Source organism: Pangasianodon hypophthalmus, chromosome 19 (assembly GCF_027358585.1).
Source record: "Pangasianodon hypophthalmus isolate fPanHyp1 chromosome 19, fPanHyp1.pri, whole genome shotgun sequence".
Lineage (NCBI taxonomy): Eukaryota > Metazoa > Chordata > Actinopteri > Siluriformes > Pangasiidae > Pangasianodon > Pangasianodon hypophthalmus.
The window spans coordinates 15,621,307-15,641,048 of NC_069728.1; the positions used below are offsets into that span (position 1 = coordinate 15,621,307).

Here is a 19,742-nt window from a genome sequence, read left to right on the forward strand (position 1 = left end):
ACAGGTGCCACTGTAATGAGATAATCAATGTTATTCACTTCACCTGTCAGTGGATTTAATGTTTTGGCTAATCTATATATATATATATATATATATATATATATATATATATATATATATATATATATATATATATATATATATATATGTAGTAAACCTGTACACCTGCACATTCAGCAATCTAATCAGCCAATCAAGTAGCAGTAGTACAATGATAAAGGTCAAAAGCTTCAGTTAACATTCACATCAAATGTCAGAAAGGGGGAAAAATGTGATCTTTTTAACGTTGACTGCGGCATGTTTGTTGGTGCTAGACGAGCTGGTGAGTATTTCAGAAACTGCTGGCCAGACGGGATTGAGAATGACCTGAATGTTTGATATGAACATTACCTGAAGCTCTTGACCTGTATCTGTGATTTTATGCATTGCTCTGCTGCCACATGACTGATTTGTAATTGCATGTTGAAGCAGGTGTACAGGTATTCCTAATTGTTGGGTGTGTATATTAAATATCAAGTATATATTATATGTTTTTATGTCACTCTAGAGTTACTGAGGAATTTCCATCATTTTATATGTGACATATTTGTCATTATATTCTCTAATCAGCACTGTGAAGTCAGCTTAAATTCAGCATTTCCTCCCACATTTTCTGCAGGATATTTCTCAGCTGCTGCTTTGCCTCCTTTTTTGGAGACCATCACTTCATTTTAACTAAATTAAATGCACTCAATTACTGAGCAGAAAAGGAAGCAAATGATCTCATTTTGAGTAAGCTGAGCTCTAATTTCAACTCTGCCTGATTAACCCATATCCATTAAAAGTAGAATAAAAATAGTGAACTATTTTGAGGATGAATCCTTTATGGCTTCTAGCTAAAATAAACATAATCTTAACTGAGGTTTGTGACTTTGGTCCTCAGAGTCGGTGAACAGAACAATCAGGACACATCAGCTGATGAACGTGGATATGTGGGTCAACATGAGAACTGAGTAGTCCCAGTAGTCATTGTACTGTCTTGTGATGTCTGCACATGTTTGCACTTGTGCACTTTATGTATAAATTTATGTAGTCCCTTGTAGTTCTGTGTTGTTCTGTGTTTGTCTTATGTAGCACCTTGGTCCTGGAGAAACATTGTCTTGTTTCACTATGTACTAACTGGCTGTATATGGTAGAAATGACAATAAACTCCACTTGACTTGACTTGACTTGACTTAAGGCAAGTTCTGGTTGACGGTAGAACATTTTTTTTCACTAGGTGGAATAATAAAGTGCAAAATAAAATAAAGTGCAGCACAAAGTCGTCAGACAAATCACCTGCTAGGTACTCGAATATATTTATATATCTTTTAAGGACCGAGCACCACATCTCATAGCCAGAACTTTACACAATAAATACAAATTAACCAGCTAATAAGCTCCCCATACATCATTACATTATGTTAGCTTCCACTTTTAGACAATCAGGTTTCCAAAACACGAGACTGGGCAGCATATTGGAGTATCCACTTGCCTAGTAGACTAGATAATAAATTTATGATTAGTCCACCCATGATACAGAAAAACAGACAGGTATAAAAGACCCCACATCTATATTATATACAGATCGTATTGTTTCTGAGGCTTGTAATATAGAACAAGATAATGGTTTAATATATGCACTGCTCAATAAATATGTCAGAAGCTGAATTCAAATATCATTTTTAAGGTTTTTATGTTTTAAAATATTACTGTTATGGGCCCGATTTCTGTAAAGGTGTGCCTTTTGTAGTTCTTGAATCAAAGTGTTAAGCTGAGCAGTTTTCCTCTTAAAAGAAGAAGTGATATATTATGAAGTTTTATCATCCATTCATTCTTTACTCAGATAGAACCTTTTAATACTGAGGGGTTTCTGATGCATAAATACATTTCAAATTGAAGTGGATGTAAATAATTAAGAAATTGTAATCCATACTGTAGATATGTACATTAATAACACAGCAACGCAAAGTTAAAAAAAGAGAACAATTTCTATCAAAAATGACAAACTACAAATAGTTCATGGGAATAAAGTGCATGATTTAATTCTTTTAACTGAAATAAATAATAATTAGCATGCAGGTGACTAATATGCCTATTCCATGCTCATTTAACACACTCCATATGTTTGAATGTTCTGAAAATGTGTGAGTCACCATTGCAGCGCTCCCAGCACTCTCTCTCCCAGCAGATGAGCTTTCTTCAGACCAGCCTGTCTGCTTCCTCTCCACTTCAGACACTTTGTCTGTTTTAGACCAGAGTAATTTATACAACATGGAAGCTGCTGGTTTGAATAGACGGTGTGATTGTGACTACTGTATTGGCTTTGGCATCTCATGGTCTGGAATATACCCTAAAGGCCCCAGAGATAAATGTAGTAGGCTCACTGTGTGAAGAAGCTTCACTGATCTTAGGCTGAGAGAAAATAGAGGCTGTGCAGCACAGTAGAATAAAAAATACCACTGACAGGGTAATAATAAGAATATTTTACACAGTGTAAATCATCTAGTACAGTACTGGGTTGCTGGTAGAGAGCAGGAACCAGTTTGCATGCTTATGGTCACATGACACACTGCAGTGGCTCTGTTACTAAATTATGTAGGAGGACGCAGATTTGCTGCAGCATGTGGTCTGTTGTATGCCCTGAGCATGAGTGGATGCTACAGAGGGTAAATGGGTAAGGAGGAAGGATTCTGCTATAGAAATGTCCTATATTAACCTTGCTAGTCATCCACAGATATCTGGCTCGGCATATTCTCTTCTTCGTCTTCTTCTTCTTCTTCTTCTTCTGCATTATATGTGGTCTACTGTGAAAACTCTAAATGATGTTAAAAGTCCAGATATGGCTGATTTCACAGATTTTTCCCCTTGTGGTTGTTTCTCAGCCATTAAAACCCACAGAGTAGATTTGTCTGTAATAAAAATGACTCTGATTTACTAGAACACATGATAACACATTCGCAAGAAAAAGGGTAACATTTTGAATGAAGGTTCAAGGTTCTTTATTTGTCACATACACTACATACATGTGATGTATTAATGTAGTGAAATGTATTTCCTTAGCGCCTTGTCCCACAATGCAACTGTATATGAAAGTCATATACGTCATATTCATATCCTGTTATAGCACATTCATAAAGTATTATACATACATTACTATATTGACACAATTTGTCATTTTTTACAATTACAGTATGTATGAAAATGAATTATACTTTATATTTATCTTTATAATGCATTATGAATTGTTAACATACTTTAATATATTAAGCATTACAGTTTAAAGCAATGTTTATAATACATTTATAATTTGTTAACAGAATGCATTATAAATAGTGCTCATAACACTCTTATATCAGAAAGGTTATCAGTAAATCTTGCCATAAAACCTTTTTATATACTTTTATACTCCACTATTTAAAATACACTCTGTTAATAATTCATGAATGCATTATTAACATTGCTATAAACTGCAATGCCTTTTTATAAATAATTATAACAGTGTGTATAATGCCTTATTAATGCTTGTTATGAAAGTAGTCATAGGTCATTGTGAGTAGAGTGAAAGTAGAAAATGACACAAAAATTGCAATATGGGAGCCCAATTGTGTTATTTTAGGAAAAAATCTTTAAATTTAAAGAAGTCTAACATCTTAAAGACATGAAATCTAAATACACATTTTTTACACTTAATAACACTAAACTTAAGTGTTATTATGACTAATTATGCTAATTATATAGTGTGGAAGAAATGGGCCAAAAAAAATCTTCATTTCTCTCTTTGTAGTTGAAGTTATTTACACATAATTTTTTTAGAAATCACCTGTTAGACACCCCCTACCTATGCAAGCAATCATCATATTGCAGATGCTAATTAGCACTCTTTATTCTGGATCTTAATAAATCAGAGCCACAGACTTTCAGATTTTGCTCATGATCAGATTTTGCTCAAGCCCCTACTTCTTAAATCTGGGATCTTGTAGAATTTCTCACAAATACTTGTGATATTCTAATAAAATAAGCATGAGGGATAACAGTTGTCTGTGCTAGTTGTGTGTGCATTTTGCAACAACAACAACAAAAAAATACAATAGCAAAAGCTGTTGATAAAGTCATAAGCTAAGTGAGTACTGTCTGTACAAAAGACATAAGAGCTACATGCTAGCAGTCATGATTATGACTCCAGTAAACACTGATGTCTTCAGTTCAGCTTTTACTGGTCTTTTACATCTGATGTAAAGATTCGTACAGTTCGTAAGAGACAGTTGGACATTTGACGTCTCCACATTCTACAAGCTCATTGATGATGGTTAATAATTACAAATTAGGTCAGCCATGACTGGACTGTTTACAGATCAGAGGGATGGTCTGGGGCTGATAGATCAAACCCCACACCACTGGGAAGATAACTGTTTAAGACCAGCCTGAAATCAGGACATATTTTGCAGGCGAAATTATAATTATCATGTTGTGTGTGGAAGCTAGTTCAGATAGCAGATGATTGATCTGGGCCAAATGAAACTGAGTTTAGGGTTTAGTTATGGCAATGGCAATTAGAAGTAGCCGTATTTAAAGATTTTAATAGCAACTGGAATCTGGCAGTTGGAAAATTGCCCAAATGCAACGAATGTTTGTGCAATGTTTCAATTTTAGGCCAAGTTCTAAGCATACAGTCTCGTTAAGGTGGTATTACGGCTGTGCTCTGGCTGCCGTATGTGGGCCAGATGACATAGTAAAAGTGGGCCATCACCAGGGGTGGAAAAAGTACTGAGAAACTCTACTTAAGTTAAAATATGTTTAGTGTCTAAATGTTAATTAAAAGTAGAAGTATGGAGCCAAAAAGCTACTTGTGTTATGGGGCTAGGCGATAGGATGTACAAGAGCGTCGCGCAGGGCCCGCTTGTCCGGGAGGACAATATATGGTGTGGAATGGAGCCAAGTGCGGAGATGGATCAAAAAGTGGCTCCGTCTAAAACAGAAACGCCTTGAGCAGGACAAACCAGAGAGGTTGTGTACCCCTAAAATGAACGTTAGCTGCTGAGCTAACTCCATGGGATTGTTGTAGTGCTTGTGAAACTGATCTGAGAAAACTCAGAGCCAGCGGCTCAACTGAAAAGCGAGGCGGGAAAAAACTCAAACCGGCCTTCTTTCTGGACGAACTTAAAGGCACCAAATGAGAAAGGAACAATTTCTAACTTAAGAGAGCTATATTTATCTCAGAGTGAGGATTCTCAGTCTATCCTCCTCTTTAGTTTTTTGCCTACTTCACTTCCTCTTTAGTTCTAAGCTCCTTTTTCTTTCTTTCCCTCAATATTTTCTCTCCCTTCCTTTCCTTTTCTTTTCCTAACCTCAATATTTTCTTCTCTAATTTACATTTCCGAAAATTACCAGAGTAGCATGGCGCTGCTCTGTTACCTGGCACAGATCTATGTCCGCACTCGGAGTGAGGCAATCCGAGCGCTTATAAAGAGGCGTGGCCAGGTACACATTCACGCTGATTACCTGCCTGAGATTGCTGTAAAGACACCTGCCGCGTTACAACTTATTTGAAAGTCTGAAAGTATCAACATTTAAACTTAATCAAGTATTCAAGTATAAAAAGTAAATATTTTTTAAAATATTTCAATAAAGAATAATCTATATAGTTATTTACTTGTTTGTTTGTTTATCATTAATCATTAAAACATTCATCACTGAGTATTCAATAATTAAGGACACATCTTTGTAATTTAGTCTGGGCAGTGTTGACAAAGATGATGTTCCCATTGCGAGTGATGATGATAAAAATGCTGGTGATCGTGTGGTTAACAATCGGGCGTAAGGCTTACCAGAAATCATTTCACCCTGCAGCGTTTTTTATTTTTTTTTATTTTTTTATTTTTTTATTTTTTTGAAAAGGGACCTTTAGCACAGTTTTATTTAGTGGTGTTGTAAATTCAATGTTTTTTTTTTTTTTTTTTTTTTTTTGAAATTAGTGAAACAAAATGATTGGCATAGCAGCTGGGCAAGAGAAAAATAGAAAAAAATATCATGGCATTTGAGATTTTTAAGGAGTGCTTTGAAGGTCAAAATGTAAGGAGAAAAGAGTATATTCTTTTTTGTAAATTTACTGAGTACTCAAAACTCCCATCAAGCTTCCTGAAAGACACACAAATGCACAAACAAGAAAATGCACAGAGATCTTTAAGAATCAAAAACAGGAGTTTAAATAAGATGTGTCAATATTTATTGGTTGTTCTATTCGTACTTCTGTTTCAGTTACATAACTTATTTCAGCATTTTGTTTGTAACAACATATACACTTATATAACAACCTGTTGAACACTTCCCTTTAAATCACAGGTGGTTTCCTGTCTAATATCATCAGCACACTGTATGGGGTCTTTCATTATTATAATCATCATCATTATATATACAATCAAGATGATATGCAAGTTAAATTGGCAATTTTGAAAAGAAAAAACGCTTTGAGTACACAAGAAATACTGAAATATTCCTACAGCAAGGTGTGTTTAAAAAAGCAGGGAACTATTCTTTGTTTCGGTGATTGGGGTAGCTTTGGTTGTACTGGCAATACATTGTACTCACATGAGTGCTCATAGAAAACAAGGCTTGAAATGGAAACAATTTAAAAAACATTCCCAGTGCTTATTTCAGGTGCAAGAGTTAAAGTATAAATGACAACTTAGCGATATCTTAAACCACTGGTTCTGACAGTGATACTAGGACCGAATCCATATCAACTTTACTTTCTTGGTACAAATATTCCAGATTTTAACAGGAAATAAGACAGGAAATAATACTGTCTGGCTATAGATTAGAAAACAAAATAGCAATATGATATTTATCAGCCAATATGCCATACTCTATATGCCAAAAGTTCACCAGAATATGACTGTAGGCTTAGAATACTCTAGTCAAAAGTCTTACATGCAAAAATGAGAACCTACGTACATGGCTTGGTCTAAATCGAAGTCAAATTTGTCTTGTCAAGTCTGCTGCATTTAAATTGCAACCAACAGTCTTACCTCTGATCCCCAATTTATATCCAGAATTTATACCTAGATAGGGATTATTACTTAAAAATGCATGTACAGCATTTAAAAACTTGTTCAAACCATTTCAGGTGGTCTGAGAAGCACTGTCGCCGTTTTTAGTATTGTAGATGTCATCTGTCCGAGCCACATTTGCCAAGCAAACCCCATCCTAATACATTACGTCATAATGCTCAAGGTCTATAACTGCCAAAGTTGGTGTCTTAAGGAACATTTTGCGATTTTTAATTTTACAATTTTTGTTTTTTGTATAAAACAACTGAAAGCAAACAACAACACAACAAGCTGGTTGCAGAAGATACCAGAAGCCGGTTTTACAAACTGATCAGATTTTGATGATGCATGAAATGAGCAGGTAAAGCTAACAGTATCTTAATTTATCATTCTTCATTTTTTTTTCCTATTGTATATGCAGTATAAGATACTTTACAAGTCTGTTCCTGGATTCCTCCTGTACAGCAAAATTTTATGTTTTTCTTGATGTGTCAGCAAATGCTTAATCCAATAGTTCCAGTTTCTATTTCTGAGTTTCATCAATTCAATGTACACATGTGAATCATCAAGGACCATAGTCTTAAACCATCTTCAGGGAAAGCACTGAACTCTAGGGCCAGGACTATCATACATTAAGATACACTGCATATACCAAATCTTAATTCACTCTGAATTAGCTTTCAATTTTTAAGTGGAGAAACCAAATTAAGAACTTTGGTGATGAAGACTAAGACTGCTCGATGCAAATTTAATGCCAAACAACTTACTCAATTAGGTGAGTCCTGCTTATTTTGAATCACTTAGAGAAGAACAACCAGTAAACCCAGAAACTTCTGCAGATGTGGGAACATATTTAGTGTCTCTTACAGGGATAGTCCAAACCATATACCAAATCATTATGGCAAGATGCTCTATTATTTAGTTACCTAAATGTAAACTGGAAAATTTTGCAAAATTTAATTCACCTGTACAAAGCCAGTACATAAACCTGCACATAAACCTACAGTCCTAGAAAATAAGATTTCCTCAATGGTTCTTTAAATGGGTAATGGGTATAGCGCTCTTAAAAGGTTCTACTTACAACCTTTCCTTGATAGGGAAACCCTTTATTGTACAGTTTTATGAAGAATGTTTAAGAATTTCCCCAAAGGGACAAAACCAAAGAACCCTTTAATGCATTGATTCTCAAAAAAGGGTCAGTGAAGCATAGTGAGGGTCTGTGATTTTTTTAATTTAATTACAGTGGTGAAATCACAACCCACCATTATGAGTGTTATGATATTTATGATTGAGTTCTTATAGATATTTGCCAGTTTGACTGGTCCCTTGAACTGAAGTGGTTTAATCCAAACATATAGCCTATAAATAATGTGTTCGGTCAGTAGAAAGTTCAGGGAAAAGCTCCAATAAGTAAACAAAATAATACTGTACATATTTAAATAATGTACTGAGGATTGAGGAGGGTTTATGGAAGTTAATTTCGAGTTAAAGGAGCCTCTTGTTATTAAAAAAAAAGGTTCCTTGCTCCTGCACTCTTAGAAACTAGGGTTCCTCAAGGTATCTTTAGATGGTTAAGGGTTGTAGCTGACTACTTATACTATTTATAACCATCATTTTTTTTTGTTTCGTGACTCGTGACTTGAGAAGTGTTTAGTATCTTGGGAAGAGTCACTGATACATGCACTATTAGAGTGAATACGGCAAGTAGCAGCAGTCAAACATCTTTTTTTTTCCAATGCAAAGTGCCCTCTGCATAGAAAATCACGGACATGTGCATCCGGATGGGACTAAAATGATGAGACGACTGCTGAGTTTGGTGAAAAATAGTATCTCGTAATTCGGCCTGTAATTTTCTCAGAGAAGGACAGAGAAAAACACAGACAAGTCTGATCTGGATAGAAATAAAGTCTCAGAGGAACACCTGTAAAATAGGAGATTACTCCAGGGCCCCGTGTAAATTTAATCCCATCCAGATAGGCCTTAAGGGTGTACACTATAGAGTTCACAATATAGATCTTATACAATATAGAATATAGCCTTTAGATGGTTAGGTTTTGTATCTTTTTAAAGAAGTTCTATTTATAATATCAAAGTCCACGGGAAATTATAAAGGGAAACCCTTTGTTGTATGGTTTTACCAAAAACTTTCAACAGTACTAGATGGATTTTTTTTTTTTTTTTTCAAAAATGTAGCTTGAATGCATTTCCTCCGTCTAACTTCATATGTAAACTTGCCAGAAACTGCAATAAATCAAATAATGCAGTTAAAGAACCTTACTGAGCTGACCATACTGAAAAGCCAATATCCACTGGTTAAGTGTTGTTCCTGTCATGGTCAATTCCTTGGTTTTAGAAATCACTTCTTCAGTGTCACAATTTTTATCTAATGTTAACAGATCTAATCAATAGAAACGAGGATTCATTGCTGTCAGGTGAGCACAATACACTACATATATTAATGCTGGCCTATTACAACGGTGCCAATACTTATCTTTTTCTTTTTTTTATATTTCATTACAAGAAACATAAACTAGCCATTATTATATCTAGCTAAAATGAAAGTTTTGTAGGCATATGAGTCTTTGATTAAGCAATTTGTCTGGAATAAAGATGGAAAAAGTCTTGAATATTTTGTCACTATAAATAAATGAAATTGAAAAGAAATATATCAACAACACCCTCTAAGCTATACGCAGTCTCCTCCTACTCTAATGGCAAAGCTCAGGCTGTGCCGAAATAATGTCTTTGAAAAAACTGTAATCCATTATGCCTTGCTGCAGCGTAAAGGGGTTTTTGCAAAGTCAAAAGACTAAAACCTGAACACTGGATGTTCAATATTTACTCTAATGAAAGCATCATATATTTGTACGACATGGTTAATAGCCAAACGCCTTTCTAGTTTACGTTCTAATCATGGCCATAAATCCTGAGCTTTGCACATGGTGATTTGGAAAACCGAAATATGAAAAGCCCTCAGTGCCCTACAACACCGCTCTCACTACATGAAGCACATACAGAATATTCACAGCAGTCTTTACATTTGTATTCATGTCACAATTAATTCCCGAAACCTACGCTTACAGCTGAAGTGTATTTACAGGTTTAAATTGGCACTTAACAATTACATATGGATGTCTTCCATTAGCTGTTTGATTCAAAAATATCCCTTTAAATGCTGTCTCAGCCCAGTATTTCCAGATGCTTTGCACATCTTACATCTCTTTCAACATTTTTTTGTACATTTTTTATACTCCAGTTGTGGGAACTGGGTGATCTTCCTCCCCACTGTTCAGGCCTTGATGTTTGCTCATTGTTGGAGAAAAAAAAGCCTTTTAGTCCAGCGAAAGCAGCGGCTGCATGTTCTCCTCCTCACTTTTGATTTTTTCTGGCCGTTTAAGAACTCCAGGCTCCACCACAGACTGGGACCTGCACGTATGAATAAAACACATATGATCAGCATCAGAAGGAGTAGTTTCATGGCTTACATATATTTTTGCTGGCTTTGGTTATTGCTTAGAGAAGCCCTAAATTCCAAGATATGGAAAAATTGTTGGATTGCTATGCCATTATTTTGACATGTACCACAGCACTGCTTTCTCAAATCTGATGATGTTGGTTAATGTTCTATAACAGCACATAACTCTCGTAATAGTTTTGTTCGTAACATAAATGATAGATTTATATTAATACACTTATTCTAATCTAAGACTACTGATAAATGGATTAGGAAAATGTGTCTCTATTTAACAACAAAAAAATGCAATGGTCAGTAGGTTTTCCTCCACGGAAGTCTTTGCGCTTTCCATTTTCTCAGTAAGATGACAAGCTATGTTTTAGGATCCTATTTGTTTGTTTGTTTGTTTGTTTTTCCTTATTAATTTCAAGGGAAAAAGAGAGAGGGGCTGGTGAGAGAAAGACTGTTTACAGCTGCTATAACGTAAGTGATAACAGGAACTAACTTGCCTTGTGGATTTTCCATAGCATCAACTGTATTGGTGAATAGTTAAAAAGAGCAACATGTCATTCATTAATGTATTAACAATCGTAATCCTCAGCATATCACTGTGGTTTAAAAGGAATAACAAACTTCGGGATATGCTATTATAGGAAAATAATCCACTTGGCATTTATTATTTTTCTATAACAGAACATCCTGTAGTCCGTAATTCCTGAATAAATATCTCATTATTTTGACCTAACTCATTATTTCAAGATATAATGTCATTAGATCATTATTTCCCCTTAATAATTCTATTTCCAGAAGTTGTCATTTTAACTTAGTAGCTTTTTATTTTGACTTGGTTTCGGTAAATAGAGCAGCTGTTGCCATTTACTACACAGGTATGTGTTTACTAATTTCAGTGTAATAAACTCTTTAGGTTTAAGTAATGATCCGATGGTGCTGATAGGGAAACTTTATTAACATATTGGACAGTAGGTTATTGTGTTATTATATAAATAATTACGCCAAATTCAAGCATTTAAAATGGCTGCCATGAACATTGCATCAGTTTAAGTGTTTGGTCAAAACCTTGAACACACTGAAGTGGATTTCCAGTCATTAGACATATACTTATGTGTCAAATGAATTACACTTAAACATCTGACTTACTATCTGGGAAACAGCATGCAGAATAAGATTTATTATTATTATTATTATTATTATTATTATTATTATTATTATAAGCAAATAAAAGATAACATGTTGGAATACTAAGATAATAATAGGAAATGCCAAGATATTTACTAGAAACTATGGGTTATTACATCATAATTATGAGATATTATGTCAGCATCAAAAACCACATATATTGAAATAATGAGCTAATAACTTATAACAACTTATAACTTATAACCTATAAAGATAATTACAAGTTAATAAGTCAAAATAATGAGATAACATATTTATATACTATCATGAAATATGAGTTATTTTGCTGAAACAATTAGATATTAAATCAAAATAATGACACACTATCTTGAAATAATGAGGCATTAAGTCAAAATAATCACATAATATCTTAAAAATAAAAAGATATTCAATTGAAATGACAAAATACCTATCTTGAAATAATGAGATACTAACTTGAATTAAAGAATTTCTTTCTCACAACTTGCGGTTCAGGGTTTCTGCAATTGCCATAATTGAACATATTAATAATAATAGATATAACATATATTTTATACTGCCTGAGGACTTTACAACAGCAGGGTGTCATTACCATGTGCACTTTCACAATGAATGCACTTACTGCAGATTGAACCTGGAAAGGTCATTTTATATAATGTCACCACTGGCCACAACACTGCCCTAGTTCGGATTTATTCTTCTAAAGTAGAGGCATAAGCAGCTTTTGTGACAGAATGCTAACATTCATCATGCACAAATCTGGGGCAGGTCACTGAAAAAGATGCATTTAAATGGGTGACACTGGCTGCTTGATAATGAAGATAATCCAAGCAAAGCAGTTTTTAGGGATGTGGTTTGTAGTATGTTATTTGTTAACTGCAATAAAATCTTCCTTTGCAGTAGTGATTTTGCAGAAGCATTATGTCTCTGATCATTACAGCTGTGTGTAGCTTTGGGCTTGATAAATTTATGAGGAATCAAATATTGGAAATGCTATATGTTTAATAAAATCTTTTGTTTAAATATGTCTCACATTACTCAGGACTCAGAAATACAACTTAAAATTATAAATAGGTTATAATATCATATGTCATTTAATAGACCATACTCATCAATTATGGTATATAAATGTTTTAATACTTAATGCTTGCAAAGACTGTACTTAATGCTCCAATTCTATACATTTAAAATAAGTTATTACTCAGTTTTCTAGTAACTGTAATTCACAAATTAAGTTCTCAATGGCTCTTACTCATCAAAGCATAGAAACTTGAGTAGATTTTACTTTTTAGTCTTGCCGAGGCTATCTTCCTGCAGAGACCACGTTCCGGTAAGAAGCCACTTTAACCAACACTGGTAAAAACAGTCATTCTGCTAAAGATCTCCAAATCCTTGCTAGCTAAATGTGATTCCGTCACACAGTGAATGTCACAATTTGATGAAATTGTTGAATAGTTCTGAAGTCTATAGTAACTCAAACACCACTCTTTACAACCATGCTGAGCAGAAAAGCATTTCAGAACTCACAACACACCAAACAGTGAGGTGGATGGGCTATAACAGCAGAAGATCACATCGGGTTCCACTCCTGTCAGCCAAGAAGAGGACTCTAGAGCTACATTTCACTATGTAAAGTGTTTTCCCAGGCCACCACACATATATCAATATAGATCAAAATAGCAAATTTCCGTGCTCAGTGCTCAGTAGCTAGGAAGGCAGAAATGTCAACACTGAGGCATTTATCATACAGAATTCTGAGTGAGTGACACCAAAAAAAAAAAGACGCAAACTTGTTATCCTTCCACAGTTAAGCTGTAATGGACACAAGCTGTTGGTTTTCTGAGACTAGAGGAGTCACTGAGCCTCTGGCTATAGTCTTCTCTTTCAGACAGATTATGCTCACAGAGCAGCAGTGTAGGCAGAAGTCAGATCGATGCTAAAGGGAAAGCTTCAACGCATGTATTCATGCTCCAGAGAACAGTCTGCAGCAGCAGTGTATCACTCACTGAAGGAGGCACACGACAGCGTCTTTTTGTCTAAAGCTGTTTTCATGGACCAGTAACTCGAAAAAGCCCTGAAGGCAATCGGTAAGACAATGAACTGGAACTTCTAGACTTGTAAATGGGACCTAATCTAGCAGGTAACTACAACACATTGAAAAAGGCAGACGTACAGTATACTGTATAACCATAGGATTACAGGGAACAAGAACTGAGCCATAGCTCTAATAGCACACAGGTCTTTTTGAACTGTTCCTCATTTGCACTTTTAGTAAGCGACTCAGTGATGTACCCTCAAGCAATCCTCTGGATGATTCAAAAGACCGAACACTGTGAAGCAAATAAATTGTGTGTTTTTCCACTTTGCTATCAAATGAGCCAATTTAATTAGCATTGTTCCTTAATGTTGAACAAATACATTTGAGATTAAATTAATTTAAGCTGTTTTTAAATGCAAAATGCTACTTTTGTCATTAGTCATTCTTCTGTAACACACACACACGCACACACACACACATACATACACAATGATCTCATCTCCATCTGACTCAACGTAACTCAGTTGGAGGATCACTAAAGAAATAACTCCATAACAACCTGGAGAATATAATAACGTTAATCTGATTGCATCATGACTAATGTTATTAGCACTCACATGCACCACCCCTTGTGTTTATCTGTGGTCCAGGCCGGTTCTTGCCATAGGCAGCCTGGACACCATCTAGAGGTGGGGCACTACTTTATCAAGTCTTCAGTCGTATCGTATAGCCATAGATGGAGCGTTTAACAAGATAATAACCCCAAACGTACACTAAATTCAACCCAGAAATGCTTAAAGGAATACAAACTCAATGAACCTCTCAGTCTCCAGACTTAAACCTGTACCTGAAATTGACAACGAACACAACATGCATAAAGCGAAGGATATAAAGCAGAATACAATATTCTATAAGAAGACTTAGCCCAAGATCCCTCCACAAGTGTGTCCAACTATGCTAGACATTACAGGGAGAGACTTCACCAGGGGAGGGTTCATCAGATGTTAAATGTGAAGGTGCCAATAATTTTGAAACCTTCATCTGTTTTTGCAGATGAAACTGCACTACTTAAAACAAATGCACTGTGTTAAAATAAAAGTGTACAGCATATTCTTACACTCCAGAAATCACTCACTTCATGCGTTATTTTATGTATTCATTTCTGCCCATTTGCATGAAGGGTGCCAATAATTCTGGAAGTCATTTTAATTTAGTAAAAAATTCAGATTGCTGATAAGCAATACTTTCTATAAGACAAAAAACATTATTTAGAAATGCTATTAGTTTTTTAATCTATTAATGATTATTAAAATGTCATTTTTTAAAATGTAAATCATTATTTAAAAATAAATGTTTCATATGAGCTCGCTGCTGGTTGGCTGAAAATCTGTGTCTTGGGTAAAGATACATATTGATTAGTGTGTGTTCTTCCTACAACTATCCTGCACCTTTGCGCATAACTTAGTTTTATATCACTTATCACTGTCCTGTCACAGCTCCTTTAACTTCTCTGTGCTTGGATTGGATTTTTGCCTCAAATGTAAGTCTCTTGTGATGTCAAATGAATAAAGGTAGTGTTTTATAATAAGATTTAACTAATATTATTTATTGAATTCATTACAAAAACAAAACCATTAGAATTATTATAACATAAATAATGTTAAAGTATTAATCACTGTTTAAATATTGTATTGTTCTATGTTATGGGAACCACAATGGAAATAAATGTCTTAGCTTTATTTTAGATAATTTGTTGTGTGTAATGGCTACTGGTGTCTTAATTTAAGGTTTCCTTAATTAACATTAGTGATTTAATTGACAAACCATGACTAATATAATTAGTAATATAATTATTTGCATATAGGAAAATAATCAACAACAGGATGAAGTCCGAAAACAGCCCGAAGTGTTTTATTCTTCTTTTTCTGCAGCAATTTTCAAAACAATTATATATTTTATTTATTAAAGAAAGACATCATATATTTATCGGTTTATAGTTACATTTAATGTAGAGGAACATCCGCAAAACAAGTATGTTCCTGTCATTATTTAAGTTATAGCAGCTATAAACAGTTGTTCCTTCACCAGTTTCTCTTTTTCTCTTGTTGGAAATTAATAAGACAAAAAATACAACTAGTCATTTTACAGAGAATTCACAAAGCTCCCTATTTGGAAAATTTGCCATTGTTAGAAAACTTCAGTTTCAATTCTTTTTTGTATTTGTATAGTGCTTTTAACACTGGACATTGTCACTGTCAAAGCAGCTTGACAGAAATATATCAATTCTGGATATAAATTTTAACCTTAGCAATTTATAAAAAGTTAAATGAACAGCTTTACCTCTGACTGCTACAAAGTGCTTACACTAGAGACTCCTTCCACAAATGTTAAACATCTCCTCCCAGAAAACGTCATTATATAAACAATTACACACTTGTTCGCTAATCTGATTGCATGTGAGGTATCTGCCATATAAGTCCCTGTGAATCATCTGTTACTATAGAAACGATACCATTTCTGAACGAGTGCATTAATGTAAACGTATGATTTGTCTGAATAGTCAGAGAACACCTTCTGACCAATCAGAATTGAGAATACAAAAGTGCTATGGTATAACAAGTAATATTTAAGCCCATAAACGTGTCAGGAACCGCTGGCGAGTACATTCTTTACTCTAATAATTACATTTCTATTTACTGTAGTTACTGAATGTAATGCAGTAAGATGAATAATTGAATAATAATTTAAGAGCTTTAACTGATTTCAGTAAATAATGAGTGTCAAATGAAAGTGTTAACAGAGGAAGACACGGACCTTTTCATGCTTTTCGGGGACAGATCCTTCTCCAGGTCTTTGACAGAAAGGGTATAGGACTCGGGGCAGTAGTCAGTCTCCTCATCATAGGCATGGTCAAGCAGAGTCCTGGCCCATGTGCCCATGTCATAGGGGGGCATCATGCCACCCAACTCTGAGGGCAGAATCTCTGGCACGATCAGCTGGTGTAGACTATTCAGATTATTCCCATGCATAAAGATCTGGATAGTCAACACATCAGGAAAACAAACAGTTAATAACTGTCTGCTTAGCTAGCAAATCCTATCATTCTATTGATCTGGGTGCTAATCTGATTAGCTTTTCCTCTCCATTACGCCCCCTCCTCCTTTTCACTCACCCTTTCACTCACCCTTTTTCTTGTTTTGTCCTTCAGGAAGGGTCGGATGACCGTGTACAGAGCGTGGATGTACCACGGCTGGTTGACAAAATGGATGCCTCCAAACCTGGCTGGGAAGCTGTCCTGTATGGACCAGAATATAGAAATGATTAGTTCTTCAATTTTGCTGTCCAAAGTACAGTTATAACCCACAATGAACACAACACTCATATATTTTAAAGAGATAAATCACAAATGATGATCTGCCCATGATTTACTGTGAGCAAAACGGTGGTTATGTAAAGCACTTGGTTATTATGCACTTGCCTGGTTCATCCCAGATTATACAAGATTATTCCAAAAGGGACAATTAAATTGTTTATCCACTCATCCTCACTGAAAAGTTATCCATTTATATAACAGTGCTGCTGAATTCTCGAATTTGACTGGACTGTAGAAGGTGTAAATTAATTTTCAGCAGCTCTAATGATAGTTCTGGCAGCAAGGTGGATCACAGGTTTTTGTTAATTGCTTGTTATTTTTTCCATACTAACAACTCATTCTTAATGACTTGTATAGTGGACGCTCCATGTCATCTAACCTAATAATATGTGGATTACAAAAAAAAAACTATTATTTACTCAAGAAATACAATTCAAATTATTGGAAATCAATAAGTTTTCCAACACAGGAAACATTTCAGGACAGGAGTTTGTGCTTTGTGGTTTTTGGGTAACAAGTCAAGCTAAATTATTTGTCTTATTTACTTCAAGAGAGAGAGACTGGTGAGGGAACACTTTTGTTTTGCGTACATCCCACAACGTTAAATGTAACAAACTGCAAATTGTTAAGGTACAGTCCTCTCCAAAAGTATTGGAATAGAAGGCCAATTCTTTTGCTTGTTTTTGTTTGTGATCTAAAAATGAATATGAGACGATAGTTCAGAATTTCAGCTTTCATTTCCTGATATTTACATCTAGATGTGTTAAACAACTTAGACCATGGCACCTTTTGTTTCAACTCACTCATTTTTCAAGTGATAAAAAATATTGGAACATGTAACTGACAGATGTTTCTTGTTGCTTAGGTGTGCCCTGTTAGCTTGATTGTTTAAACAATTGATAGCTTTGAATGTCTAGTCTTGGTTTGCGCCTGGGGTTTTGCCTGTGAAGACTGCATTTGTTGTTAAAAAGGGTAAACCATCATGAAGACCAGAGAGCTGTCTGCGGGAGAAAAGCAAGCCATTTTAAAGCTGAGAAAAGAAGGGATGTGCTGTTATGGGTAAATAACAGTAACTCTGATTCATATCAGGCCACATCACACTTTCTTGTCATTCATTATTTTCCTATAACGGCAGGCACTCAAGTGTTTTATTCCTTACTTGTAGGGCTGTCTCATATCCTGGTATAAAATTGTCATTTGATTGACCTGTATAACATTACACAGTCTCAATGTATGAACATAACACAACAGCTAAAAAGCTCCATCTAGGTTCCTAAAGGTTTCCTTGGTTTGTCTCTTAAAGATTCTATGTAGTACTATACATGAATGGGTTTCTTTTCACAAAATGTTTTATCTAGTACCCTTTTGGGACCTAGGAACCTTTTTAAGACCCAATTCAGTATCAAATGAATAATTACATGTACAAAACCTAAATGTGACATAGCACTCGATTTATAGATTTACAACCCACCAGTAAACCAGCATGGCATGGCATAAAATTCACATTCCCTGCTGTTCTGCTGAACACAGAGTCATTTTATTGTTAAGTAATTATTTGGTTGTTTGCAACATTAAGAAAATGCCTGTTGCCATTTGGCGAGTGTAGTGTTAAAATAAGTCTTGGGGCCTCTTGCTTCCATGACAGCTGTCCTCTATTTAACTGTACACATTCACTGAATAACCTGATTACTGGACCAAAAGCCATATATGTTTATCAGATTTCTTGAAATCCAATAACAGCTTTAATCCAATTTGAGATATCGAAAGTATGACCACAGGAATAATCTTGTTATGACTGTGCATGTAAAGGCACTAGTTATTGCAGTTCCTTGCATTTTAATTCCTGTTTTATAGAAGTTAAAATAAAAATGACTCATATCTTACTTTTACAGAATTAAATAAATGATTTTTGTCTCTGTGAAAAAACTGTGCCACTCAGCTTTCACAGAGAAAAGCTGTTTTTTTGCGGTATTTGTGAGCATTTTTGAGCTTTATGAGCATTGAGAGCGTGGTGGTGCTGCTGGTGGAGAGCAGATGTGCGGATTAGGATTTGACACTGGAGGTTCACTGAAAATCCCTTTGGCATCAACTTCCACACGAGAGAGAACATAAAGTCTGGACAGAACTCCAGAGGAGGGCCACAAAGCATTAACCAACACACTACACACACTTTTCTAACCCTGCGATTTCTTTTCTCAGACACAAAAGTGAAAGTAGAGCTGAAGATAAATAATGCTGAAATACATCATGGTTGGCTGCTCTTCAGACCCAATTGATCTGTACTACTAAAACACTAAAAAGGAAAAAAAAAAGGGACTGAAGTGCAGGACATGAGTTCAAATTGGCCGCTGAAGTTGTTACACCTAGAAATAAACCTGTTAGACATGCCATATGCTACTGTCCAGAAATTAAATGGGTACCATGGTCTAAAATTAAACATGCGCAGATGCTCATTTTCCATTATGTCATGGAGGAATGAAAACTTGTTGACGTGCTGTTATAGGAAAATAATCAACACTGGAGTGGTGTGATGCAGCCTGACGCAAAGCACATCGAACTTGACCATTTTTTCAATAACAGCATATCCTGAAGTGTTTTATTCCTTTTATTCGTCCACAGCAATTTGGAAATAAT

General features: G+C 35.1%; 1 protein-coding gene across 1 annotated transcript in view; it reads right to left on the minus strand.

Annotated features, from left to right (window-relative positions):
* Positions 1 to 6,227: 6,227 nt before the first annotated feature.
* Positions 6,228 to 19,742, minus strand: part of clvs2 (clavesin 2) — a 30,123-nt gene continuing 16,608 nt past the window's right edge. The window contains exons 3-5 of the mRNA XM_026922627.3: positions 16,920 to 17,030; positions 16,550 to 16,770; positions 6,228 to 10,493 (exon numbers count right to left, since the gene is read on the minus strand). Of these exons, the coding sequence (XP_026778428.1) occupies positions 10,400 to 10,493; positions 16,550 to 16,770; positions 16,920 to 17,030 (426 nt within the window). The 3' untranslated portion in view covers positions 6,228 to 10,399. The remainder of the gene's footprint in view (positions 10,494 to 16,549; positions 16,771 to 16,919; positions 17,031 to 19,742) is intronic.